The sequence below is a fragment of the Pleurodeles waltl genome, chromosome 12 (assembly GCF_031143425.1).
Source record: "Pleurodeles waltl isolate 20211129_DDA chromosome 12, aPleWal1.hap1.20221129, whole genome shotgun sequence".
Classification (NCBI taxonomy): domain Eukaryota; kingdom Metazoa; phylum Chordata; class Amphibia; order Caudata; family Salamandridae; genus Pleurodeles; species Pleurodeles waltl.
This window is the reverse complement of record NC_090451.1, coordinates 61,893,704-61,916,117: the sequence shown is the minus strand read 5'-3', so window position 1 is coordinate 61,916,117 and position 22,414 is coordinate 61,893,704. Positions and strand designations below refer to the sequence as shown.

At 43.9% G+C, this 22,414-nt stretch overlaps 1 protein-coding gene across 1 annotated transcript in view; it reads right to left on the bottom strand.

The window, feature by feature from the left end:
- Nucleotides 1-7,429: 7,429 nt before the first annotated feature.
- The window catches only part of DPP9 (dipeptidyl peptidase 9), a 105,807-nt gene continuing 90,822 nt past the window's right edge, over nucleotides 7,430-22,414 (bottom strand). Inside the window, exons 16-21 of the mRNA XM_069216422.1 lie at nucleotides 18,562-18,707; nucleotides 17,833-17,979; nucleotides 13,240-13,392; nucleotides 10,456-10,598; nucleotides 9,321-9,432; nucleotides 7,430-8,832 (exon numbers count right to left, since the gene is read on the bottom strand). Coding sequence (XP_069072523.1) covers nucleotides 8,740-8,832; nucleotides 9,321-9,432; nucleotides 10,456-10,598; nucleotides 13,240-13,392; nucleotides 17,833-17,979; nucleotides 18,562-18,707 — 794 coding nt within the window. The 3' untranslated portion in view covers nucleotides 7,430-8,739. The remainder of the gene's footprint in view (nucleotides 8,833-9,320; nucleotides 9,433-10,455; nucleotides 10,599-13,239; nucleotides 13,393-17,832; nucleotides 17,980-18,561; nucleotides 18,708-22,414) is intronic.

The window sequence follows — 22,414 nt, the reverse complement described above, 5'->3', positions numbered from 1 at the left end:
GTAAGTATTTGTTAGGTTAACCAGGTAAGTAAGACACTTACAGGGCTTAGTTCTTGGTCCAAGGTAGCCCACCGTTGGGGGTTCAGAGCAACCCCAAAGTCACCACACCAGCAGCTCAGGGCCGGTCAGGTGCAGAGTTCAAAGTGGTGCCCAAAACGCATAGGCTAGAATGGAGAGAAGGGGGTGCCCCGGTTCCGGTCTGCTTGCAGGTAAGTACCCGCGTCTTCGGAGGGCAGACCAGGGGGGTTTTGTAGGGCACCGGGGGGGACACAAGCCCACACAGAAATTTCACCCTCAGCGGCGCGGGGGCGGCCGGGTGCAGTGTAGAAACAAGCGTCGGGTTCGCAATGTTAGTCTATGAGAGATCTCGGGATCTCTTCAGCGCTGCAGGCAGGCAAGGGGGGGATTCCTCGGGGAAACCTCCACTTGGGCAAGGGAGAGGGACTCCTGGGGGTCACTTCTCCAGTGAAAGTCCGGTCCTTCAGGTCCTGGGGGCTGCGGGTGCAGGGTCTCTCCCAGGCGTCGGGACTTTAGGTTCAAAGAGTCGCGGTCAGGGGAAGCCTCGGGATTCCCTCTGCAGGCGGCGCTGTGGGGGCTCAGGGGGGACAGGTTTTGGTACTCACAGTATCAGAGTAGTCCTGGGGTCCCGCCTAAGGTGTCGGATCTCCACCAGCCGGGTCGGGGTCGCCGGGTGCAGTGTTGCAAGTCTCACGCTTCTTGCGGGGAGCTTGCAGGGTTCTTTAAAGCTGCTGGAAACAAAGTTGCAGCTTTTCTTGGAGCAGGTCCGCTGTCCTCGGGAGTTTCTTGTCTTTTCGAAGCAGGGGCAGTCCTCAGAGGATGTCGAGGTCGCTGGTCCCTTTGGAAGGCGTCGCTGGAGCAGGATCTTTGGAAGGCAGGAGACAGGCCGGTGAGTTTCTGGAGCCAAGGCAGTTGTCGTCTTCTGGTCTTCCGCTGCAGGGGTTTTCAGCTGGGCAGTCCTTCTTCTTGTAGTTGCAGGAATCTAATTTTCTAGGGTTCCGGGTAGCCCTTAAATACTAAATTTAAGGGCGTGTTTAGGTCTGGGGGGTTAGTAGCCAATGGCTACTAGCCCTGAGGGTGGGTACACCCTCTTTGTGCCTCCTCCCAAGGGGAGGGGGTCACAATCCTAACCCTATTGGGGGAATCCTCCATCTGCAAGATGGAGGATTTCTAAAAGTCAGAGTCACCTCAGCTCAGGACACCTTAGGGGCTGTCCTGACTGGCCAGTGACTCCTCCTTGTTTTTCTCATTATTTTCTCCGGCCTTGCCGCCAAAAGTGGGGCCTGGCCGGAGGGGGCGGGCAACTCCACTAGCTGGAGTGTCCTGCTGGGTTGGCACAAAGGAGGTGAGCCTTTGAGGCTCACCGCCAGGTGTGACAATTCCTGCCTGGGGGAGGTGTTAGCATCTCCACCCAGTGCAGGCTTTGTTACTGGCCTCAGAGTGACAAAGGCACTCTCCCCATGGGGCCAGCAACATGTCTCGGTTTGTGGCAGGCTGCTAAAACTAGTCAGCCTACACAGATAGTCGGTTAAGTTTCAGGGGGCACCTCTAAGGTGCCCTCTGGGGTGTATTTTACAATAAAATGTACACTGGCATCAGTGTGCATTTATTGTGCTGAGAAGTTTGATACCAAACTTCCCAGTTTTCAGTGTAGCCATTATGGTGCTGTGGAGTTCGTGTTTGACAAACTCCCAGACCATATACTCTTATGGCTACCCTGCACTTACAATGTCTAAGGTTTTGTTTAGACACTGTAGGGGTACCATGCTCATGCACTGGTACCCTCACCTATGGTATAGTGCACCCTGCCTTAGGGCTGTAAGGCCTGCTAGAGGGGTGTCTTACCTATACTGCATAGGCAGTGAGAGGCTGGCATGGCACCCTGAGGGGAGTGCCATGTCGACTTACTCGTTTTGTCCTCACTAGCACACACAAGCTGGCAAGCAGGGTGTCTGTGCTGAGTGAGAGGTCTCCAGGGTGGCATAAGACATGCTGCAGCCCTTAGAGACCTTCCTTGGCATCAGGGCCCTTGGTACTAGAAGTACCAGTTACAAGGGACTTATCTGGATGCCAGGGTCTGCCAATTGTGGATACAAAAGTACAGGTTAGGGAAAGAACACTGGTGCTGGGGCCTGGTTAGCAGGCTTCAGCACACTTTCAATTGTAAACATAGCATCAGCAAAGGCAAAAAGTCAGGGGGCAACCATGCCAAGGAGGCATTTCCTTACATTTGCTTTTTTTTTTTTTATGCAAAAAAAAAAAAAAAAAAATGTCTCGTCACCAACCTGGGTGAGCATGCAACAGTTAGGGATACACACTTGTGCCAAGTTTCTCAACGACTGGGCAGGGTTTCTGACTGCTGATGATTTCTTCAGTTCTGAGAAAAACGTAACTAGGTACGCATCATGTTACTAACCAGTTAGGATTTTGGTGAGTTTTCTGAGATCCTTGAGGAAGTGGGATTTCAAACGAGATTTCCATTAATAACCTATACCACTGTTTAACTTTTGGTCCGTGCACCACTGGGAGGCCACAACACTTATTAAGTGGGTCAGTGATTATTTATAAAATTTAAAATTAATATCAGCAGACAAATAACTCATAAATAAAAAAGCAAAAATGAAATTTCTAAGTTTTAAAAGGCTCTGTAAAAGTGTAAGCTAAAAATTAAGTTGGTATAATTATCTTAATTCTTGGAAGCAGTGCAAGTACACCATACGGAATCGAGTATGACTTATTGGAGGCCTCAATTGCAGTAAAACAGGTTTCATCAACAAAATAAGAGCTTTCATTGGGATCAAGGAAGACAGTGATATGCTATAGTTTGCCATATCACTTCTCCTTTTAGAAATAAAAATACATTTTTAAAAGCTTGTTTCCCATTAAAATTACAATTAGGACTTTTGCTTATTGCTTCTTTGTGAATTAAATAAATATTCCACAGTTTCTACATCTCTTTGTTCTATACTTGTTTCTGTATTGTTTTTAGGTTCAAATCATAGAAATTGCTTTGGTGCGGTCCCCGGCTCCACTAAAGTCAACAGGTTAAGAACCGCTGATCTATACTTCTTGGAAGGTGTAACCTGCTCTGTGAAATGGGATAGTTGGATCCTTTACAGAACAACAAGCTCAATTGACTTATAGCTTCATCTACTCTGGACGTAAAGGATAGTCAAGCTCCAATGTCTGGCATGACAGCTCAAAGATGTGGAAGCAAGAAGGCAACTGTAGTAAGGACACCATACTGGAAGGGTTTCAATGATCTGGAAAGATGCCTCATAGATCTCTTGCCTAATTTAGCCACACAAAAGTTTCCACGGGTGGGGACACTGCGATGTGACCATCCAGCTTCCCCGGGATTGAGGACGTGTTAGTGAGGTAGGCAGCAGAGTTAAGTGTTTGGCATAGAGAGTGAAACATAGGAGCAAGTCTTCGACCTAACCCAATGTGAGCGTGAATAGTGTTGTGGGCTTCACTTCAACAGTTTAACAAGGACTGTTTGAGTGCCACATCCCACCACCTGGCTCTCATCAGCCGCAGCAGTATTCTCTTTCAGAGTGGGGCTGCTGGTGGGCCTCTGTGCAACATATACTAAAGATAAACACCACATTTGTCATGTTAGATCTCTTATCATCCAGGTTACATGCTCACTTTTTGTGACAGAATGCCTGTAATGGCTACATTCCTACAAACCAGCACATAGGAAGCTTCACAGACATGGGATCCAAATATGTGAGTGGACAGACAAAAAAAGAAAACCATTAAAAGAGCAGATATTCTCACACGCTCACCTGGCCATACCTCAATAAGCATCTTTAAAACTGGTATTGTAGCTAAAGTTGAGCCATTTATGAATCAATTTTAATCTTTCAAAACTGAAACAACAATAAACTCATCCAAAAGCTAGTTAAGCAAAATAAAGGAGAATTTTTTTTACAAGCCATACAACAGACCATACCTTCCAGAGACTGCCATCATTCTTTCTCAATCAAGTCCGGAAAAATAAAATTAGATCAACCGAATCATCTGCTAAGTGTCATGTGGAGTACTCTAAGTGCCCTCCCACTTACCTGTCCTTCAAGAACTACGCGCACACTAGAGCAGAACCTGGTACACATCCGCATGTATGCATTGGACAATCAAACTCAGAACTGCTTGGCGTTCAGGGCTGGTAATGTTGGGAAACCCGGTATCCCTGAGAACCTGAGTACATAGTCAAAAAAACAACAGTGGCTCTCTCAGAAGGTTTATCCCTATGCTTCATTGGCAAAACAAATGTTTTAGACATCCACATTATTAACAGACATTATTGTAATAATTACTGCCTAGTTATGTCAAACAGACAGAATACATACAGTAGGTGCTCCAAAGGATAAGCAGTGATGGTGATGAGCAGCAGGAGTGAAAAATTGTGTTCTGGTGTGGTTTATAAAAAGGAAAATACATCAACAATGTTAAAAACTGAATTAATAAAAAAAGGCTCTGAATGAAGGTATCATTTTAACATTACAGTGCATATCAGTCAACAAGTTAGCGCGGCTACATTTTGATCAATTTAACTAATTGTAACAGGGTCTTCATCAGGACAGTAGAGGAACCAACTTTTCTTCCATGGATGCTTTGGAGGGGAAGACCTCTCGTTGTGGACAGAAAAAAACCTGTATGAATACACTTCGCGGATCAACACATTTGTTCTGCCAAAGAAGCCTAGGCATAAGGCTTCTGATGAGGGAACCACTGTTATTTTCTCATATTTTCTTGGAAACCACAGTTTCTTTGATCACTTGAATCACTGGGAAAAGGAAGTAAATACAAAAGTCCTATTTTTGAGAGGACAAGCCTCTGATTTGCTTCTCTTCAAATGGTCCCCTAGTAGTCCCACTTCCCCAAGTCATTCCAAAGGACAGAGAAGGCACCAGCCATGGCAATGGCTTGTTTTGGATGCTGCAATGTAATCTACTTATACATCCTGCATCTCCCATCCCAAAAGAACCTGGAAATGCAATTAGTTCATTGCTCGTAGAGACTTGACCACATGAAGCAAGGCTTAAATCACAGTACTTCCAGTTCAGTTCACTAATGTGATGTACCTTTATGCATGTCATCCATGCCCGGCCTCTGGCAGCTTGGCTGTATGCCTATGCTGCGGGTGACAGCAAAGAATGCAGAGGTTTCAGCTAAGATTGTGAGACAGCTGACAGACACGGGTGTTCAACATAATGCAACGTATTTGGTGAAGTAGGGTATAGTTTGCAGTGCCTCTAACTATTACTTCACAAATTACAATTATAAAGCAGAGACTTTCAGTCTCCCCACTTTAACAAATAGTATACAGCTTTTCCTCCCGCGAGAGGACATTTTGAACTGATGAAAACCCTATGTAAATTGTCCAGTCTGTGCCAAAACATGTCAATATTATTACAATACCATACACAAAACTCTTGTGACGAAACGTTCATTCAAGATATCCTTGAATACATTTGGTGTCACCTGCTGTTTCTTTGGGGTGCAAGATACCATGCATGCATGTGCTGCATGCTACATAGACTAGTTTACACAAGCAGTCATTGGATAGCTCAGGGATGAGTTGCTTTGATGAAAGAGAAGGAAGGTGTGATTCTCGTCTCTACACTGCTGATTAGAGGAGTTCCCATGCTTTGTAAAAGAGGGCGTTTCAATTATGTGAGTTTACATTCTTAGCAGTGGAGTTTTGCTGGCTCATGTCAGTCAGGCAATGGATGCTTTATTAACGCTGGGCTTTGAAATCTTTTTCAAGGGTGAGATGCGCTGTGCTGCATCTTGTTACATTACTCATCACCCGAGCCTCTCACAATGTGCCTGCGTAAGAATGCAGTGGATGTCAGCAGAGAATGGTGGGGGTGTCAGCTGGGTGTGCAAGTCAGTTGGCATAAAAGCAGGACCATGAGCAAGGAAGCTGATCTTGATACAGAGGTGCATTCCTTGTCCAATACTCCAAATCAACCCTAGCTACAGAGCAATCATGTCTCATCTTACCACCACCCATGCCCAGAAACTGGCACCTTAGTACACTTACTAGGAATGCCCAATCACCGTTCCATCGCTTGACCCATCAAAACATTTGAAGACAAAAAGGCAAAACAGGTAATGCCTGTATGTGGAGTGCACCCGGTCATAAAAAAGTATGACAACACGTCTGGTCATTTTCAGAAATCATTTCCAACCTTTTCTGCTTCTACGAATGTGTGGACCAGGGATCTCCAACCTTTTCTGTAATAAGAGCTACTTTTATTCAATGAAAATCATTAGGAGCTACTATTAGTTTTGTAACAGTGACCTCGTCAGACAGGATTACCTTAGTGGCCTCCCTATGCAAGACTACCAGTAGCAATCACCTCCATGCATCAGGAGGGTTGCCAACAGTAGTGTAAACATTTTTCAATTTGGAATGCCTTTACATGGCTAATACATAACAGCCATAGCTGCAGTGCCACAGCATCACAGTAAAACCGTTAATATTAAGTCTCCAAATAGCCACATGATTTATCACTCAAATATCAGCTTTAAATATCTTTTAGAAACCCAACCATTTTTCTCCAAATATCAGCTTATGAGTTCTGAAAATATATTTTGTTTTGTTTCAAATACACACTTTTTAACTTTGGTTTCCATATATTCAACCAATCAGAAGCTTCAAATTTATTAGGTTGGGCTGCACACAGGAGAGCTGCTTCCAGGTAGATGGAGAGCTACCAGTAGACCACGAGCTACTCGGAGACGTCTAGCATGGACACAGCATGCTGCTATTATAACATTGTTTTACCCCTTCCATTTTCTCCAGACTCCTGTTTCAGCATGCAGCTACCGTGTAACCTGTGGTGTCACTGTGCACATATGGAAGCATACTTAAGTCTCTCTTATTTTCTAGCCACTAGAAGGCAAGGCAGCATACTTTTTGGTTCTACTCAGGAAGCTGCAGTACTGGCTTCCATGCTGTGTCTCACTCAGTGGCGATTGCACAGGATTTGGCTTAATCTATTAAATGAGTGAGCAAGTGTATCTGTGCTGCTTTATCTAGCCTATGGCAAGTCACGTGGTCCAAGGTGTTGGGGGTTAAGGGAGGAGGAGTGACAGGTATTTGAGTTGGACTGACAGAGCTGCTAGTCTTGTGAAAATAACTCATTTTCATGGCGTAGGGGCTTTGATGGTTAAAAGATGATAATCCACACAGAACGTACAAAGCTAATGACAGGTGCTCAGCTTTTACTTAAGTTAGAAGTTTTCTTCTGTCTGAGGCGATTGTGCGTGTTAAAAGCATTTTCAGTATTTTTGGGTGACCAGCGACTTTCAACAAATAGCCCATTTATATGCTCTGCTTAATACAGCAGTTTATGCTATTTCCAAGCATCGCACATGAAAGATGATAAAGTACTCAACTTTAGTACTCAATTTATTGATCTCAGAAGGATGGAAAGCTGTGATATCATTGCCCTGATTCAAACTCATAACAGACATAAGCTGCTATCACTTATCTCGCTAAGCTCTATTCCTGCTTAAAGTCTTTTTTTGTTGTGATGCAGTGGTGAAATATTGGCAAGTTTCAGTATCTCCCAGACTGGTGAACTAGCATTATGCTATCTGTAAACATTTACCATTCAAATCCAGAGCCTGAATTTGTCTGGACTGATGGAAGGCAGAACACCTCCTGTACAACACGCACTCTTTTTCCAATGTTTTAATGAGTTGCTCTGTATTACACTCATAATTACAAAAGAATAAGAATTCATAAAAATATTTTCTGTTCATAATACGCACTTAAAATACTTGGGCAGGTTGGTGTGGTTGTTGCCCCTGATGCACCTCTTGGCCCACACCTGGTGGAGGGAGCTAGTCCAACAAGGGAATTATCCTATTTTTGAACTGATGCAAAAACCGAAATGGTGAGACAATGGAAGCAGTCACTGTCCGCCAGAGCACTGAAATCGAGCTTTCCGGAGGTACAACCAAAGCGTGGGATGGGAAAGCATGAAATATGAGTAAACAAATTCCCCAGAGCAGCTGCAAACTGGGAAGGTTACACCACTGCCACAACTTCTCTCTCCAATAGAATTTGCCGCTGATGGGATTCAAGGTGGGGTACTGCTGCTTTTGCCAGATTCAACTAGGAATAGATTTATTTAATGGCTTGTTGGCACATTACCACGTTCAATGGAAGAGAGAGAGGACCCATTCCCAAAACTTTGGTGGATTTCACCAGCTCACTGTTCATCCTGAAAATGTTCCTAAAATAGCCAGATGTGCGCCTCAAGGGCTTACCATTACCTCCTTAATCCAAGTGTGAATGAGGAATCCTGGCCTTAGGGGTAAGGGATCACCTGTCTAGCAAGGGTCTTTCAGTATGAATTCAGCACTCCTTGGTGTATGTACCATTTCCCGGTTCACCCAAATTTCCACACTCCTGCCTTCATATGCATGTAGCCGGTGTTGCCAACAGTAGAATGGGACTCATCTGCACCTTAAGTGCAGAGTCCAGCTGTTGGCACAATGACAATATGTGCGCTTAAAACTCCAGACAATGGTGGGGAGGATTCCAAACTGTGAGAAGGGCTGAGGCGAAGTCCTCCAAAGCTGCTTGTATAAGACCCGGCTGCACTGTCCTGCAGGCTCCAAACAGGAACGGGGTGGGAGGGGAGGGGTTGAGGTGAGCTACTGGGGTCCAAAAGATGCCAGGAGCATGTGTCCTCAGAGGTATTCTTGAAGAAAGTGCAGCAAGGTAATCTCGTAGTGCTCTCCCGACTCCGGGCATCGAATACTGTGCCTTTCATTCGGATATATCTAGGAAAGAGAAGAAGAGAACTGAGTCCACAGAGGTCAGTTTCATGGCTTACCAGAAGGGGTTGGGTCCTTCAGAGGGTACAGGCAAAAGCACAAAGATGCTTCTACCATTTGCTGTTCGCAATACAAACAATCACACCCTCCTGCCTAGACATCAACAGCGGTGCCCAGAGCTCTTTTTTAAGACTTGCTAATTACACAACACCCTTGGGGATAATTAGTGCAGATAATCAGATTTAAAACGGCAATCAGGTGCACAATGTCACAAGAAGTATCAAAACGCAAGCTGACATTATCAAGCAAAGGAGCATTTTGGAATGCCTCTTGGTGGAGACTGCTGGTTATGTGCAGCTCTGCAAAGAGAACAGATTTATTTCCTCTGCACTGGATGCCCCCTTTAAATTTGCTATTGACTAGTATATAAGTACTGTGTTCAGTGAATTGGAAGACTTAAAAACAGCTCCATCTCCCTCCCCAAAATCTCTTACCTGCAGCTGATAGGGTTTCCCAGCACGAATAAGTTGAGATACCAGGAAATTTGTGTGAAAAAAGTGCACATTTTCATCTAGGAAACCATGAAGAATCAGTAATCGGTTTGGCCTGGGGAGATAAAGAGGGAAGACTGAAATCAAGTATGTATGGTCAAACGTTTAGGTACGTTGACAGCAACAAGACTGGAGGAACTGTAATCCAGAACTGAGATACGTTGATGCTGAAACCAAAAAAGGTAGCAACAGCCAGCCCTCCCTCCTCTTCCCCACAAAAAGATAATCGTCAAGCCTAATGGAAATAAAAATAATCCACCTATCATTCCAAATACAACAGCTTCCCCAGCAATCATACACCCCTGGATGCTATCACTTGAATTGTAACTCCAAACTTTTACACTTCATCAAAATACAATACCCTTATAGAAACTGAAGGACCCCTGTAACTCCACCCCTAGTTACACCCCAACATGGCTCCTTAAATTGGCTGTACAAAGGATCTTCTAATCTTTTACTCTGATGTTGCTTTCTGCATGAAGAGGTTTTCAGCCAACCTCCAACACCTCTTATCCTTTCACAGGTGCCCATGCTCCCTTCGATGGACGTGCAACCACCATTCCTTCTCAAAACCTCACAATTTAAAAGTACACTAATATCCCCGTCCTGCCTAGCACTGCCCATCCCTCTTTTCAAACAAAGCTGGCCTTCTTACAATTTACTGGTTCTCACACAGCTGTCACCTAACTTTGTCTTCGGCTTTACACCCTCTCCCCAGCATTCACTGTGCTAAGCGAGACACCACATAAAACTGTAGTGAATGATTTTTAAGGCCTATGATTACAAAGTTGCCAATAACTGTGTGAAGCAGAAAAACAACGGATAATCTAGCTGCCAGTCATTTTTTTCCATTTTAATTAAAATACCTCCAGTGTTTCCGTGAGATGAGGTGGTAATAGAGAGCATTTATCAATCATTTCTGAAGAGGTCACCGGCAGAATTACCAATTACCGGGAACAGATCTAAAAACAGTACGAAGTCCAGGTAATAGTATTGTCAGTTCAGCCCTTTCCACCAATGCATAAATAGGATATATCTAATGATCAAACAACAGCTCCCTCCTTCGATGGTCACTTACTCATTTGGAAGTTTATCTACATGCAGCGCCACAGATCCCGCCTCGTAACCTTGCTGGTTGTTCTCCGGAACGTCCATGTACCGCTCTGTGTAACCCGTGTCGTACGCCATCCACATCGTTACCGGCGCACCAGCAATAGCAACCTGTCAATCAAGAGACGTAAAGTGGGTTAATGTGTCTTCAGACTTAACAAACGTAAGGTGGTCATGCGTTCGCAGACTTGGTTGCTTTGAATATTTTGAGAGAGAGATGAGAGGTGGCAGGAAAGCCAATAATTACAAGGGGGACAGGAAGTCTAATAGTAGAGTCAAAGTTGCAAGCATTCAGTTGTTGTTCTGTGTAAGGCAAACCGCTGCCTCATCTAGGGTGGGAAATAAGAAAATTAGTTGCACACTTTGAGAAAAGAGGAAGATGAGTCGATTGTACATGAGATCTGGAGGAGCATAGAATGGGAACACGTATCAGAGAGAGAGAGAGAGAGAAGATGTGTGGGAAAGAGATAGAAAGGGACATGCAATGGATGGAAAATCATGAAATGCGGTAAACGGATAAAAGGAAGGAAATAAAAATAGAAAGTTCCAGAAATCACATTCGAAGTAAGGCAAGGTAACTACGCAGAAGTACTGTAAAGGGAGAGGAATGGATAAGTATAAAAAGCAACTCAATGTTTTTTTTTTATATATAAACACACCATTTACACAATTGCTTCTGCTTGGAAGATCTACAGTGACATCTGATAAATTACAGGTCAGTCACTGGTCATCTCAGTCTCTCTCTGGTTGAAGACAGGTTGTGGTGGCGCTGTAGGGATTCTAACTTGTGATGGGAACGCTACACAGCTATATTCCTCGTTCTTAATCATTTTTTTTCCTTTGAACTCATAACAAACACACTGTCTCCTGCTCGTGCAGAAGATTACGGAACACAAGTATGAAATTTTCATTTTTGAAAAAATGTTCTCAAAGAAAACCGGCCTATTGAAACGAAATATATCCCATTTTATTTTAATATCTGCTAAACGCAGGCTATAAGACTGATCGCCATTGAAGGTCTTGTCTTTTTTAATTAGCTCACTAAGAGAGAGAGAGAGGTATCCAGTTATTTTTATCTGGCAGTCTAGACAAAAGGTCTCTTTTATTAATACTTTCTATGCACTTGGTTTTACGTGGGGGGGCAAGTATGGTGAATTCATATGAAATAACCATGATAGAAATATAAGGTTAAACGAAAGCAACTTTTCCAACTCCAACTTGTTTTTTTTATTTTTATTTATTTGTACATAGAAAAACTTAGAAAAGCTTAGTAAGCACATCCTAAAGGCCAGTAGAGGTGAAAAAACAGAAAAAAAAAAAAAAAAAAAAAAAAAAAAAAAAGTACCTTTTTTTATTTATTTTTTTAAAATAACCACATTCTGCCCAAATCCTTGCCACCGACAGTGTCTACACTAAGGTGTCAAAAATATTGCACTAATGTCTAAAAAGGGGACAGAATGACCTTCAGGGATATAGGATGACCACCTCACTGAAGGTCATTACAGACACTTCCTCTACTCCTGAACTTTTCACCTACAAAATCACTGATTTCAAATATGTTTTTTCAAGTAGTTCAAAGGAAGCAAAAGAATATAATAAGCAGAATGCTTTGTGCTAACAAAACTAAAGTGCATGACTGAAAACAGTGTCCGTAATGACCCGCAGAGAGGTGGTCAACCTATTTCAGTAGCTCCATAACATGTCTCTAAGGTGGGACATTTCTTAGGAGGGTTGATGGGCCCAAACTGCCCTTGTGCCATAACCTGCAAGTTTACCAGGAAGGGGATTTGTTGGCTTTCTGGCAGTAGTCATTTACAAGGCAAATAGCAACTAGCATAACAACATGCTTTGAAGACAAATGAATTGCAGCTAGACCAATATTTTACGTGTTGCCTTGACTTGTGCTTGTCCTCACATTTTATCTAGATAATACTTTAATACTTAAGGCCATTTTAACCTCAGTGATGTGAAGCAATGTCTTTGCTGGAGATGTCGGACTTGGAAATAACAATGGCAATAAAGTTGTGTGATTCATGTGAAAATCAGAAATGCCTTTCTTTAAGAATGAGGGATATTCCTTATGACATTATTATAACAATAAACTGCTCTATTAGGCTCATGGGTGCACAGAGCATGAATTTCAATCACCAATCCAACCACAGAGACGCTGTCTTCCATGAGCTGTATTACAGCTTGAAAAATGCAGACCAGTATCTGGGAGTTCTAGGACCATGCCTGAGAAATATTTTAACCATAACACAGAGCCGGGGGTCCCAAATGAAAAACGTCAAGCACTATTATCACCCATTCAATCAGACTGTAATGTAAACTCCTTTTTTCCCTTCTTAATGCACCCATACAACCATCTCCAGCTCTCTAATGACTAAAAAACAGCACCATGTACCTAACCGTATAAGGTGTAACTAAGGTAAAACAGCAACATTCTGGGGAAGCATGCAGCCAAGTTATTTATGGAAGTCAGTTGAAGTTCTTGTGCTGTCACAGGTCCGGCCAGATTACTTATTAGAGGAGGGCGGTCGGGGCATTGGTCTGTCTTTGATTTGACAGTCAAGGAAGAGATGCTGTGACATTAAGATTAAAAAGATGGAGAAGAGCCTGCACATTTAGAAAAAAGAGAAGGCCATTAGTTTGCCCTGGCAACTGGGGCAAAAACAATGGACAACAAAGATGGGGGTAACTTCCTTGTAGCTTGTACAATTTCAAAAAAATGAAAAGAATAAAGTGGACCTACCTTAAATATATGGGGCTTGTGGATGAGTCCCATGAGGGACAAAAAGCCCCCGTATGACCAGCCATGAATAGCAACACGGCTGAGATCTATAAACCCGTATTTTTCTGCAACAAAATGTAAACCTTCCACCTGGTCTTCAATTTCCACCTGACCCTGCAATAACAAGAGAAGGAATTCAGGAAAAAAAGGTCCATACATGGATATTAAGTGCACACAAGCTGGACAGTTTCATGCAGACAAGTAGACACACTGGCACCTTCAAGCAGTAAAGACAAACATGCTCTCTTCTATACCCAAGTTCCACCCCTGTGACCAAGACAAATGATCACTTAAAACCAGCCAATTACTCTTCTTCCTTTGATGTCAATAAATCCTTTCACTTGTATACAATCAGATACAGTAAGAAAAATATGTATGCAATTAAATCAAAACCCCAGCACATGGGCACAAACTCAATCCCTTCCCTCACATTCTTCCCTGGAAGACTGGCATGGACTCAGTCTCCGCCACCTCAACGGAAAATAGACAAAAACACCAACCACACACACTGCATCCATCCAGCCTCAGGTAGAAGAGCCCAAACACTGTTTACTCACACTGTTCAATGGTGCATACTGTACCTTCCCTCCCCCCCCAGCAGACTGACTCCAGGAGGAGGTGGACCTAGGCTCACAGGCAAGACAAATTCCACCCAGAATAGTCAGGGTCTCTGCCTTAACTGATGTACATGCTCCCTAGCACTCTTGGTGAAAGTGGGAAAATTCTACCCCTTCACTACCAAAAAAGGCCAGCAAATATGAAGCCTTGTGGACGAACAGCAACTCTGCACATCCATGCTCCTATTTATAGGAGCATATTCCCTATAACAATCCCACTTTTAATCGCAGAAGAACCCAAACTATGGATTTTTCCATATACATGTGCATTTCAAGACCCACCCTGCAGACGAGCAGCTAATGTGGCCTGCATGCATAAGCATACACACTGCCTCATTAAATGGTAAACTTTTGAGTTATGAGTTCAACATCACCCTTGCTCACCCTCAGAAAGGCATGCTTGTATTTTACTTTGGAAGAGGGCACACCATTTGAAGGCTAATCCAGGCAGAGGGATTTCCAATCTGTCTAACTTTGGAAACGGTGAGTGTAGGAAGTTGGCTCTGTATGCACTATTTCAAAGTATGGAATAGTATGCACAGAGTCCAAGGGTTCCCCTTAGAGGTAAGATAGTGGCAAAAAGAGATAATACTAATGCTCTATTTTGTGGTAGTGTGGTCGAGCAGTAGGCTTATCCAAGGAGTAGTGTTAAGCATTTGTTGTACATACACACAGGCAATAAATGAGGAACACACTCAGAGACAAATCCAGCCAATAGGTTTTGTTACAGAAAAATATCTTTTCTTAGTTTATTTTAAGAACCACAGGTTCAAATTCTACATGTAATATCTCATTTGAAAGGTATTGCAGGTAAGTACTTCAGGAACTTTAAATCATTACATTAGCATGTATACTTTTTACATAAAACACAATAAGCTGTTTTAAAAGTGGACAGTGCAATTTTCACAGTTCCTGGGGGAGGTAAGTTTTTGTTAGTTTTTACAGGTAAGTAAGTCACTTACAGGTTTCAGTTTTTGGTCCAAGGTAGCCCACCGTTGGGGGTTCAGAGCAACCCCAAAGTTACCACACCAGCAGCTCAGGGCAGGTCAGGTGCAGAGGTCAAAGAGGTGCCCAAAACGCATAGGCTGCAATGGAGAGAAGGGGGTGCCCCGGTTCCGGTCTGCCAGCAGGTAAGTACCCGCGTCTTCGGAGAGCAGACCAGGGGGGTTTTGTAGGGCACCGGGGGGGACACAAGTTCACACAAAAAGTACACCCTCAGCGGCACTGGGGCGGCCGGGTGCAGTGTAGAAACAAGCGTCGGGTTTTCAATGTAAACCAATGAGAGATCAAGGGATCTCTTCAGCGTTGCAGGCAGGCAAGGGGGGGGCTCCTCGGGGAAGCCACCACCTGGGCGAGGGAGAGGGCCTCCTGGGGGTCACTCCTGCACAGAAGTTCCGTTCCTTCAGGGGGTGGGGGCTGCGGGTGCAGGGTCTTTTCCAGCCGTCGGGACTTTAGGTTCAGGCAGTCGCGGTCAGGGGGAGCCTCGGGATTCCCTCTGCAGGCGTCGCTGTGGGGGCTCAGGGGGGACAACTTTGGTTACTCACGGTCTCGGAGTCGCCGGAGGGTCCTCCCTGAGGTGTTGGTTCTCCACCAGTCGAGTCGGGGTCGCCGGGTGCAGTGTTGCAAGTCTCACGCTTCTTGCGGGGAGTTGCAGGGGTCTTTAAATCTGCTCCTTGAAACAAAGTTGCAGTTCTTTTGGAGCAGTGCCGCTGTCCTCAGGAGTTTCTTGTCTTTCTTGAAGCAGGGCAGTCCTCAGAGGATTCAGAGGTCGCTGGTCCCTTGGAAAGCGTCGCTGGAGCAGGGTTCTTTGGAAGGCAGGAGACAGGCCGGTAGGACTGGGGCCAAAGCAGTTGGTGTCTTCTGTTCTTCCTCTGCAGGGGTTTTTCAGCTCAGCAGTCTTCTTCTTCTTGTAGTTTCAGGAATCTAAATTCTTAGGTTCAGGGAAGCCCTTAAATACTAAATTTAAGGGCGTGTTTAGGTCTGGGGGGTTAGTAGCCAATGGCTACTAGCCCTGAGGGTGGGTACACCCTCTTTGTGCCTCCTCCCAAGGGGAGGGGGTCACATCCCTAATCCTATTGGGGAATCCTCCATCTGCAAGATGGAGGATTTCTAAAAGTTAGAGTCACCTCAGCTCAGGACACCTTAGGGGCTGTCCTGACTGGCAAGTGACTCCTCCTTGTTATTCTCATTATTTCCTCCGGCCTTGCCACCAAAAGTGGGGGCCGTGGCCGGAGGGGGCGGGCAACTCCACTAGCTGGAGTGTCCTGCGGTGCTGGAACAAAGGGGTGAGCCTTTGAGGCTCACCGCCAGGTGTTACAGCTCCTGCCTGGGGGAGGTGTTAGCATCTCCACCCAGTGCAGGCTTTGTTACTGGCCTCAGAGTGACAAAGGCACTCTCCCCATGGGGCCAGCAACATGTCTCGGTTTTGGCAGGCTGCTGGAACCAGTCAGCCTACACTGAACAATTGGGTAAAATACAGGGGGCATCTCTAAGATGCTCTCTGTGTGCATTTTTTAATAAATCCAACACTGGCATCAGTGTGGGTTTATTATTCTGAGAAGTTTGATACTAAACTTCCCAGTATTCAGTGTAGCCATTATGGAGCTGTGGAGTTCGTTTTTGACAGACTCCCAGCCCATATACTCTTATGGCTACCCTGCACTTACAATGTCTAAGGTTTTGCTTAGACACTGTAGGGGCATAGTGCTCATGCACATATGCCCTCACCTGTGGTATAGTGCACCCTGCCTTAGGGCTGTAAGGCCTACTAGAGGGGTGACTTACCTATGCCACAGGCAGTGGGAGGTTGGCATGGCACCCTGAGGGGAGTGCCATGTCGACTTAGTCATTTTCTCCCCACCAGCACACACAAGCTGGCAAGCAGTGTGTCTGTGCTGAGTGAGGGGTCCCTAGGGTGGTATAAGACATGCTGCAGCCCTTAGAGACCTTCCCTGGCATCAGGGCCCTTGGTACTAGGGGTACCAGTTACAAGGGACTTACCTAGGTGCCAGGGTTGTGCCAATTGTGGAAACAATGGTACATTTTAGGTGAAAGAACACTGGTGCTGGGGCCTGGTTAGCAGGGTCCCAGCACACTTCTCAGTCAAGTCAGCATCAGTATCAGGCAAAAAGTGGGGGGTAACTGCAACAGGGAGCCATTTCTTTACAGTGAGGTACTCTGGTCCTTTGGGCAGAGAAGCACACACACTCCCCTTGTTCCAGCTACAGATTTCCAGCAGACCAGAATGCACAGTGGTCCGTTGGGAGATGGGTGTTTGCAGCTAGCCTTGTAGACCTGAGCATATGTCCTACCCACACAGTAGACCTAGCTGCTCACACTGATTTTAATGTTGCAAATGAGCACACATCTTCGCTCCCAACATGGTAACTTGATGTGCATTCTGGACTTTCTCTTCCGCCCTAAATCCTCAGCCACAGCAGATGATCAAGTACCCTGGTCTTCACAAAATGACAGATGCATACTCTGGTGCCACCCGAACACAACCAAACAATCTGATGCCACAAAAAATTTATAGACTATGGCGAGGGGGAGGAAGTGTTCAGCTGAAGCAACCAGACACAGCCTGTGGTGGGAGAGTCAGTGCTTTGACTCAACACATGCTGGTTAGTGAGACATGCGAAAAAGGTTTCCTACTTTAAAACACCACAAGAAAAGAAGAAGAAAAAAAAAAAATCAATGCAAATATCCACATCATGGAACAATGCAGACACTCTAAGACAGAATATAGGAATATGAAAGAGAACTGAAGCTCCAGATCTGGCATTCGAATGTTGAGGAGCACAAGAAATAAACCTTCACAGTTTAAAAAGGAGGTCAGGCCCAACACATAACTGGTACTTGTAGCTGCAACTGAAACACGTAGGTTTAATGACTGTTCAAATTTACTCAGTTTAACTACTAAGGCAATATTTCTTACCATTTGGTTTCTCAGGGCTCCCTCAAATGCAAGTCCTCGTTGACATGACCCCCTGCCATCAATGACCACCACTGCATAACCCAAATGTGCCAGCGTATTCAGTCTGAGGTACTTGATACCTTTGAAGGAGTTATTGACTAACTGTACCTGAAAGGACAACAAATCATGAATGCCAACAAAAAAAGGGGTTTGCTTTGCACAATGGAGAGGAGAAACCTTGGGGTAAAAGCTGTAAGAGATTAACTAAGGGAAACCCAACTAATCAAAACAAAGATATTAGAAACAAACACTTTACAGGTGGATGTCATTCTCCCATTAGGACAAAGATTTTGTCTCATTGATGTGCTTTGTACAAGTAACTAAAAGCAGACCGAATTCTTGAAAGTTTAAGACTTTGAGTGCTACAACCTCTCAACTGTTCAGGCTCTAATTGAGTTTGGTGAACAAGATACTCGTCACAAATGTGGCAGATATCCTGTCCTCCTTATTACAAGTGCCATAGGATATAATGCATTTAGAATAAAGAGAATGGGATATCCACCATGTTAGTGATGAAGTATCCTGTCCATCTTATTACAAGTTTCATCAGATATAATGAACTAGTAGTAGGGTAGATGCAGTATCAGTCAAGTCAGACCCTTTATCGAAAACATTCATCTCAATCATCTACACATGGGGTCCCAGAGCATATAAGGTCACACAAAATCTCAGTGTGTGTACTGGTCATACCTGTGGTCCACCATAAACGAAAAGTACAGTGGGGTGTTTTCTGCCCGGGGCAATGTTGTGAGGTTTGTACACCATCCCATACAGCTCCACCTCAGACTGGGTACGGAAGTGGAAAATCTCAGGTGGGACATAGTACGGGGAGCAGCCTGTGTAAAACAAATGATGAAATAAAAAATGAGCCGCCTTCTTAAAAATGTACATAGGACAGAGGGCATTATTTAATGCACAGCTGAACATGCAATGATCCAGTTGTGGTCATACTGCCTAATGTTTTGGAGAGTCACTAGAAAACAGTATGACTCGGAATGGAAAATTAGACCAGAGAAGCAATCCCAAGCCACAGACTCCAGCCCAAAGGCCTAGCAGAATGTAAGTGCTGCAAATAGTGAACGCAGTTCAGGTGTACAAACAAAGAACAATGTGGACAGCCACAGAACACAGTGCACTGGCCAGACAGCTGAGGAGGTTCAAAGAAGACAGCAGAACAGAACCTCAAATGAGAATGCGCAGCACAAAACTCCAACCAAAATGTGTAACCGAGAGGCCAACAGAAATGCACAGTGCAGCGCTCTACCAACAGAAATGCACAGTGGAGAGCTCCAAAGTAGAGCATTCAGATTAAGGATCCAAACCCTAGATTCTCAGATCTTCAGTGTGAGCACAGCAAATAATTTGTAGACCAAATCACAATGGTGAGAACTAAGACTGGGGTAGATCATTGCACACCAGACATTTCAGCAAAGGTACACAGCCAGGGAACCCACTAAGGAATCCAAAAAGCAAATGCCACATAGGAACCTGATGAGATACTACACCCCAGTATCACTGTACCTCAACACTGCAACATTTGCCTTCATCAAACAATGTGGACAGATCTCCCCACCTGGTACACCCACTTGAGAAACTAATCCTTCTGATTAAATGCAGCATTTATACAGAACTTGATATCCTTGACAAGGTGCCAATGCATTTAGCGGACAGCTAACATAATACTCTGTGAAAGTGCCATGGATGGGAAAATGTTTGTATACTGTGGCTTATAGAGAAAGTGGTTGGATGTCATTCATGGGGACTGCAGTTTTAGTTTTATCATGTTTTGTTCCTGCAGCTATGTGTGCAATTAACGCAAAAATGAGTGAAAGAAAGAGACCTCTCATACACTGCTGCAGGAAGTCTGTATGTTGTGTCCACACAGAGGTGCAGGAAAAAGTGTAACAATACACTTGCATGCTGAAACCTGCCTTTGGAGTGTCCTGTATCCGATTTACTTAATCATCCTATAAAGGCATAAGCACAGTGTCAGGAGATGGAAGTACGCTATCCATGGCTGGTGCAATCTTGCATGAAGTGTAATGTGTGTGTGTGTGTGTTGAATAGCAGTCAGACGCGATAACAGACAATTGTAGGTTTCACCCCGGTTGCAATACCACAGTAATCATGAGGAGCGCACACACCTGCCAATGGTGCCTAAGCACAGATATAAATACACTGCACCCCCAAATACACACTAGCCAATTAATACACACAGCCCATCGTCCCCAACTAGTAAACTCAGGGTCTTCAGAAGTTAAGTTGCCCCTTCCCCCGCCCCCCGCTCTCTCCCGTCCATCTTAGGGTTCGCCCTGAACTAGAACTCTTGCTGGCATCAAAACCTCCGCACGAAAGATAGTATCAAATGCGCGAACTAGCAATGCCTGTAAGTACAGACATAATAGCGCGGATCTAGCGGTGTACGAAAGATATTGGTTGTTTGTTAAATCTAATAAATAAGCGCCCAGCAAACTATTGTAACTGTAAACATCCTATCACTGCTGCTAAATGGATGCATCGAAATGTTTGATTTTATTGAAAATTTAATAAAAATATGTAAAAAAAAAAAAAAGTGTGTGTGTGTGTATATATATATATATACATATATACACATACATATATACACACACACAAGAACCGACACACACATATATATATATATATATATATATATATATATGGAAAATGTCACTTGCCCAGTGTACAACTGTTCGTAGCATGTAGTGCTGCAGATTCACATGCTATGCTATGCATAGCTCTTCTGACATCTAGTGTTCGATGGCATGTGTAGCTGCAGGTACACATGCTGTGCACTGTTCCTGCCATCTAGTGTGGGGCTCGGAGTGTTACATGTTGTTTTTCTTCGAAGAAGTCTTTTCGGAGTCACGGGATTGAGTGTCTCCTCCTCCCGGTTACAGTGCGCATGGTCATCGACTCCATTGTTAGATTGTTTTCACGCAAAGGGTTAAGGAAGGAGTAATAGAGTATAAGAATATAAAGAGATTTCCATGCAAATATAAATGTATATACATAGGTACAAATATTAAACTTAAATAACTACAGGCTTCCGGGGAGGAGGGAGGGTGCATGTGAATCTGCAGCACTACATGCCACAAACAGATGTACACTGGGTAAGTGACATTTTCCGTTCGATGGCATGTGTAACTGCAGATACACATGCTATGCATAGACTACAAAGCAGTTAGTCCTCCCAAAAAAAGTGGTGGCTAGCCTGTAGGAGTTGAAGTTGTCTGAAATAGTGTTCTTAAGACAGCTTGGCCTACAGTGGCTTGTTGCTGTGAAAAAACATCAACACAGTACTGTTTTGTAAATGTATGAGTAGTTCACCATGTGGTTGCTTTACATATATCAACCATTGGTATGTTTCCGAAAAATGCCATTGACACACCTTTCTTTCTTGTAGAATGTGCTCTAGGGGTAATCAAACGTTGTCTTTTTGCTTTGATATAGCATGTCTGTATGCATCTAACAATCCATCTTGCTAAACCTTGTTTTGATATAGGATTGCCTTTATGTGGTTGTTGGAAAGCAACAAAAAGCTGCTTTGTTTTTCTAAAATCTTTGGTTCTGTCTATATAGTACATAAGAGCTCTTTTTAGATCTAGGGTATGAAGAGCTCTTTCTGCCACAGAGTCTAGCTGTGGAAAGAAGACTGGCAATTCTACTGTTTGGTTGATGTGAAAAGGAGATACTACTTTTGGTAGAAATTTTGGAATTATTCTAAGTACAACTTTGTGTTTGTGCACTTGGAAAAAAGCTTTGTCAAGAGTGAATGCTTGTATTTCACTAACTTCTTTAAGAAGTAATAGCTACAAGGAAGGCGACCTTCCATGTTAAAAATTGAATTTGACAAGAGTGCATGGGTTCAAAAGGTGGTCCCATGAGTCTGGTAAGTACGATATTTAAATTCCACGATGGAACAGGTGGTGTTCTAGGTGGAACAATGCATTTTAATCCTTCCATGAAGGCTTTCATAACCGGAACTCTGAATAGACAAGTATGTTGAATAGTCTGTAAGTATACAGATATTGCATTAAGGTGTATCTTGATGGATGAGAAAGCTAAATTCGATTTTTGCAAATGAAGTAAATAGCATAAAATATCTTGTATAAATGCTGTAAGTGGATCAGTGTTTTTAAACTGACAGTAGTAGACAAATCTTTTTTCACTTTTTTGCGTAACATTGTCTAGTAGTAGGTTTACATGCTTGTTTAATTACTTCCATACATTCTGATGAAAGCTTTAGGTAATCAAACTCTAAGATTTCAGGAGCCAAATCGCTAGATTGAGAGCATTGGGGTTTGGGTGCCTTATTTGACCTTTTTCTGTGTTAACAAGTCTGGTCTGTTTGGGAGTTTGGCATGAATTACTACAGACAGATCTAAGAGTGTTGTGTACCAGTGCTGGCGTGCCCATGTTGTTGCTATTAGAATCATGGTGAGTGATGTTTGATGTAGTTTGCTGACCAGAAAGGGAAGGAGTGGGATGGGGGGAAAGCGTAAGCAAATATCCCTGACCAATT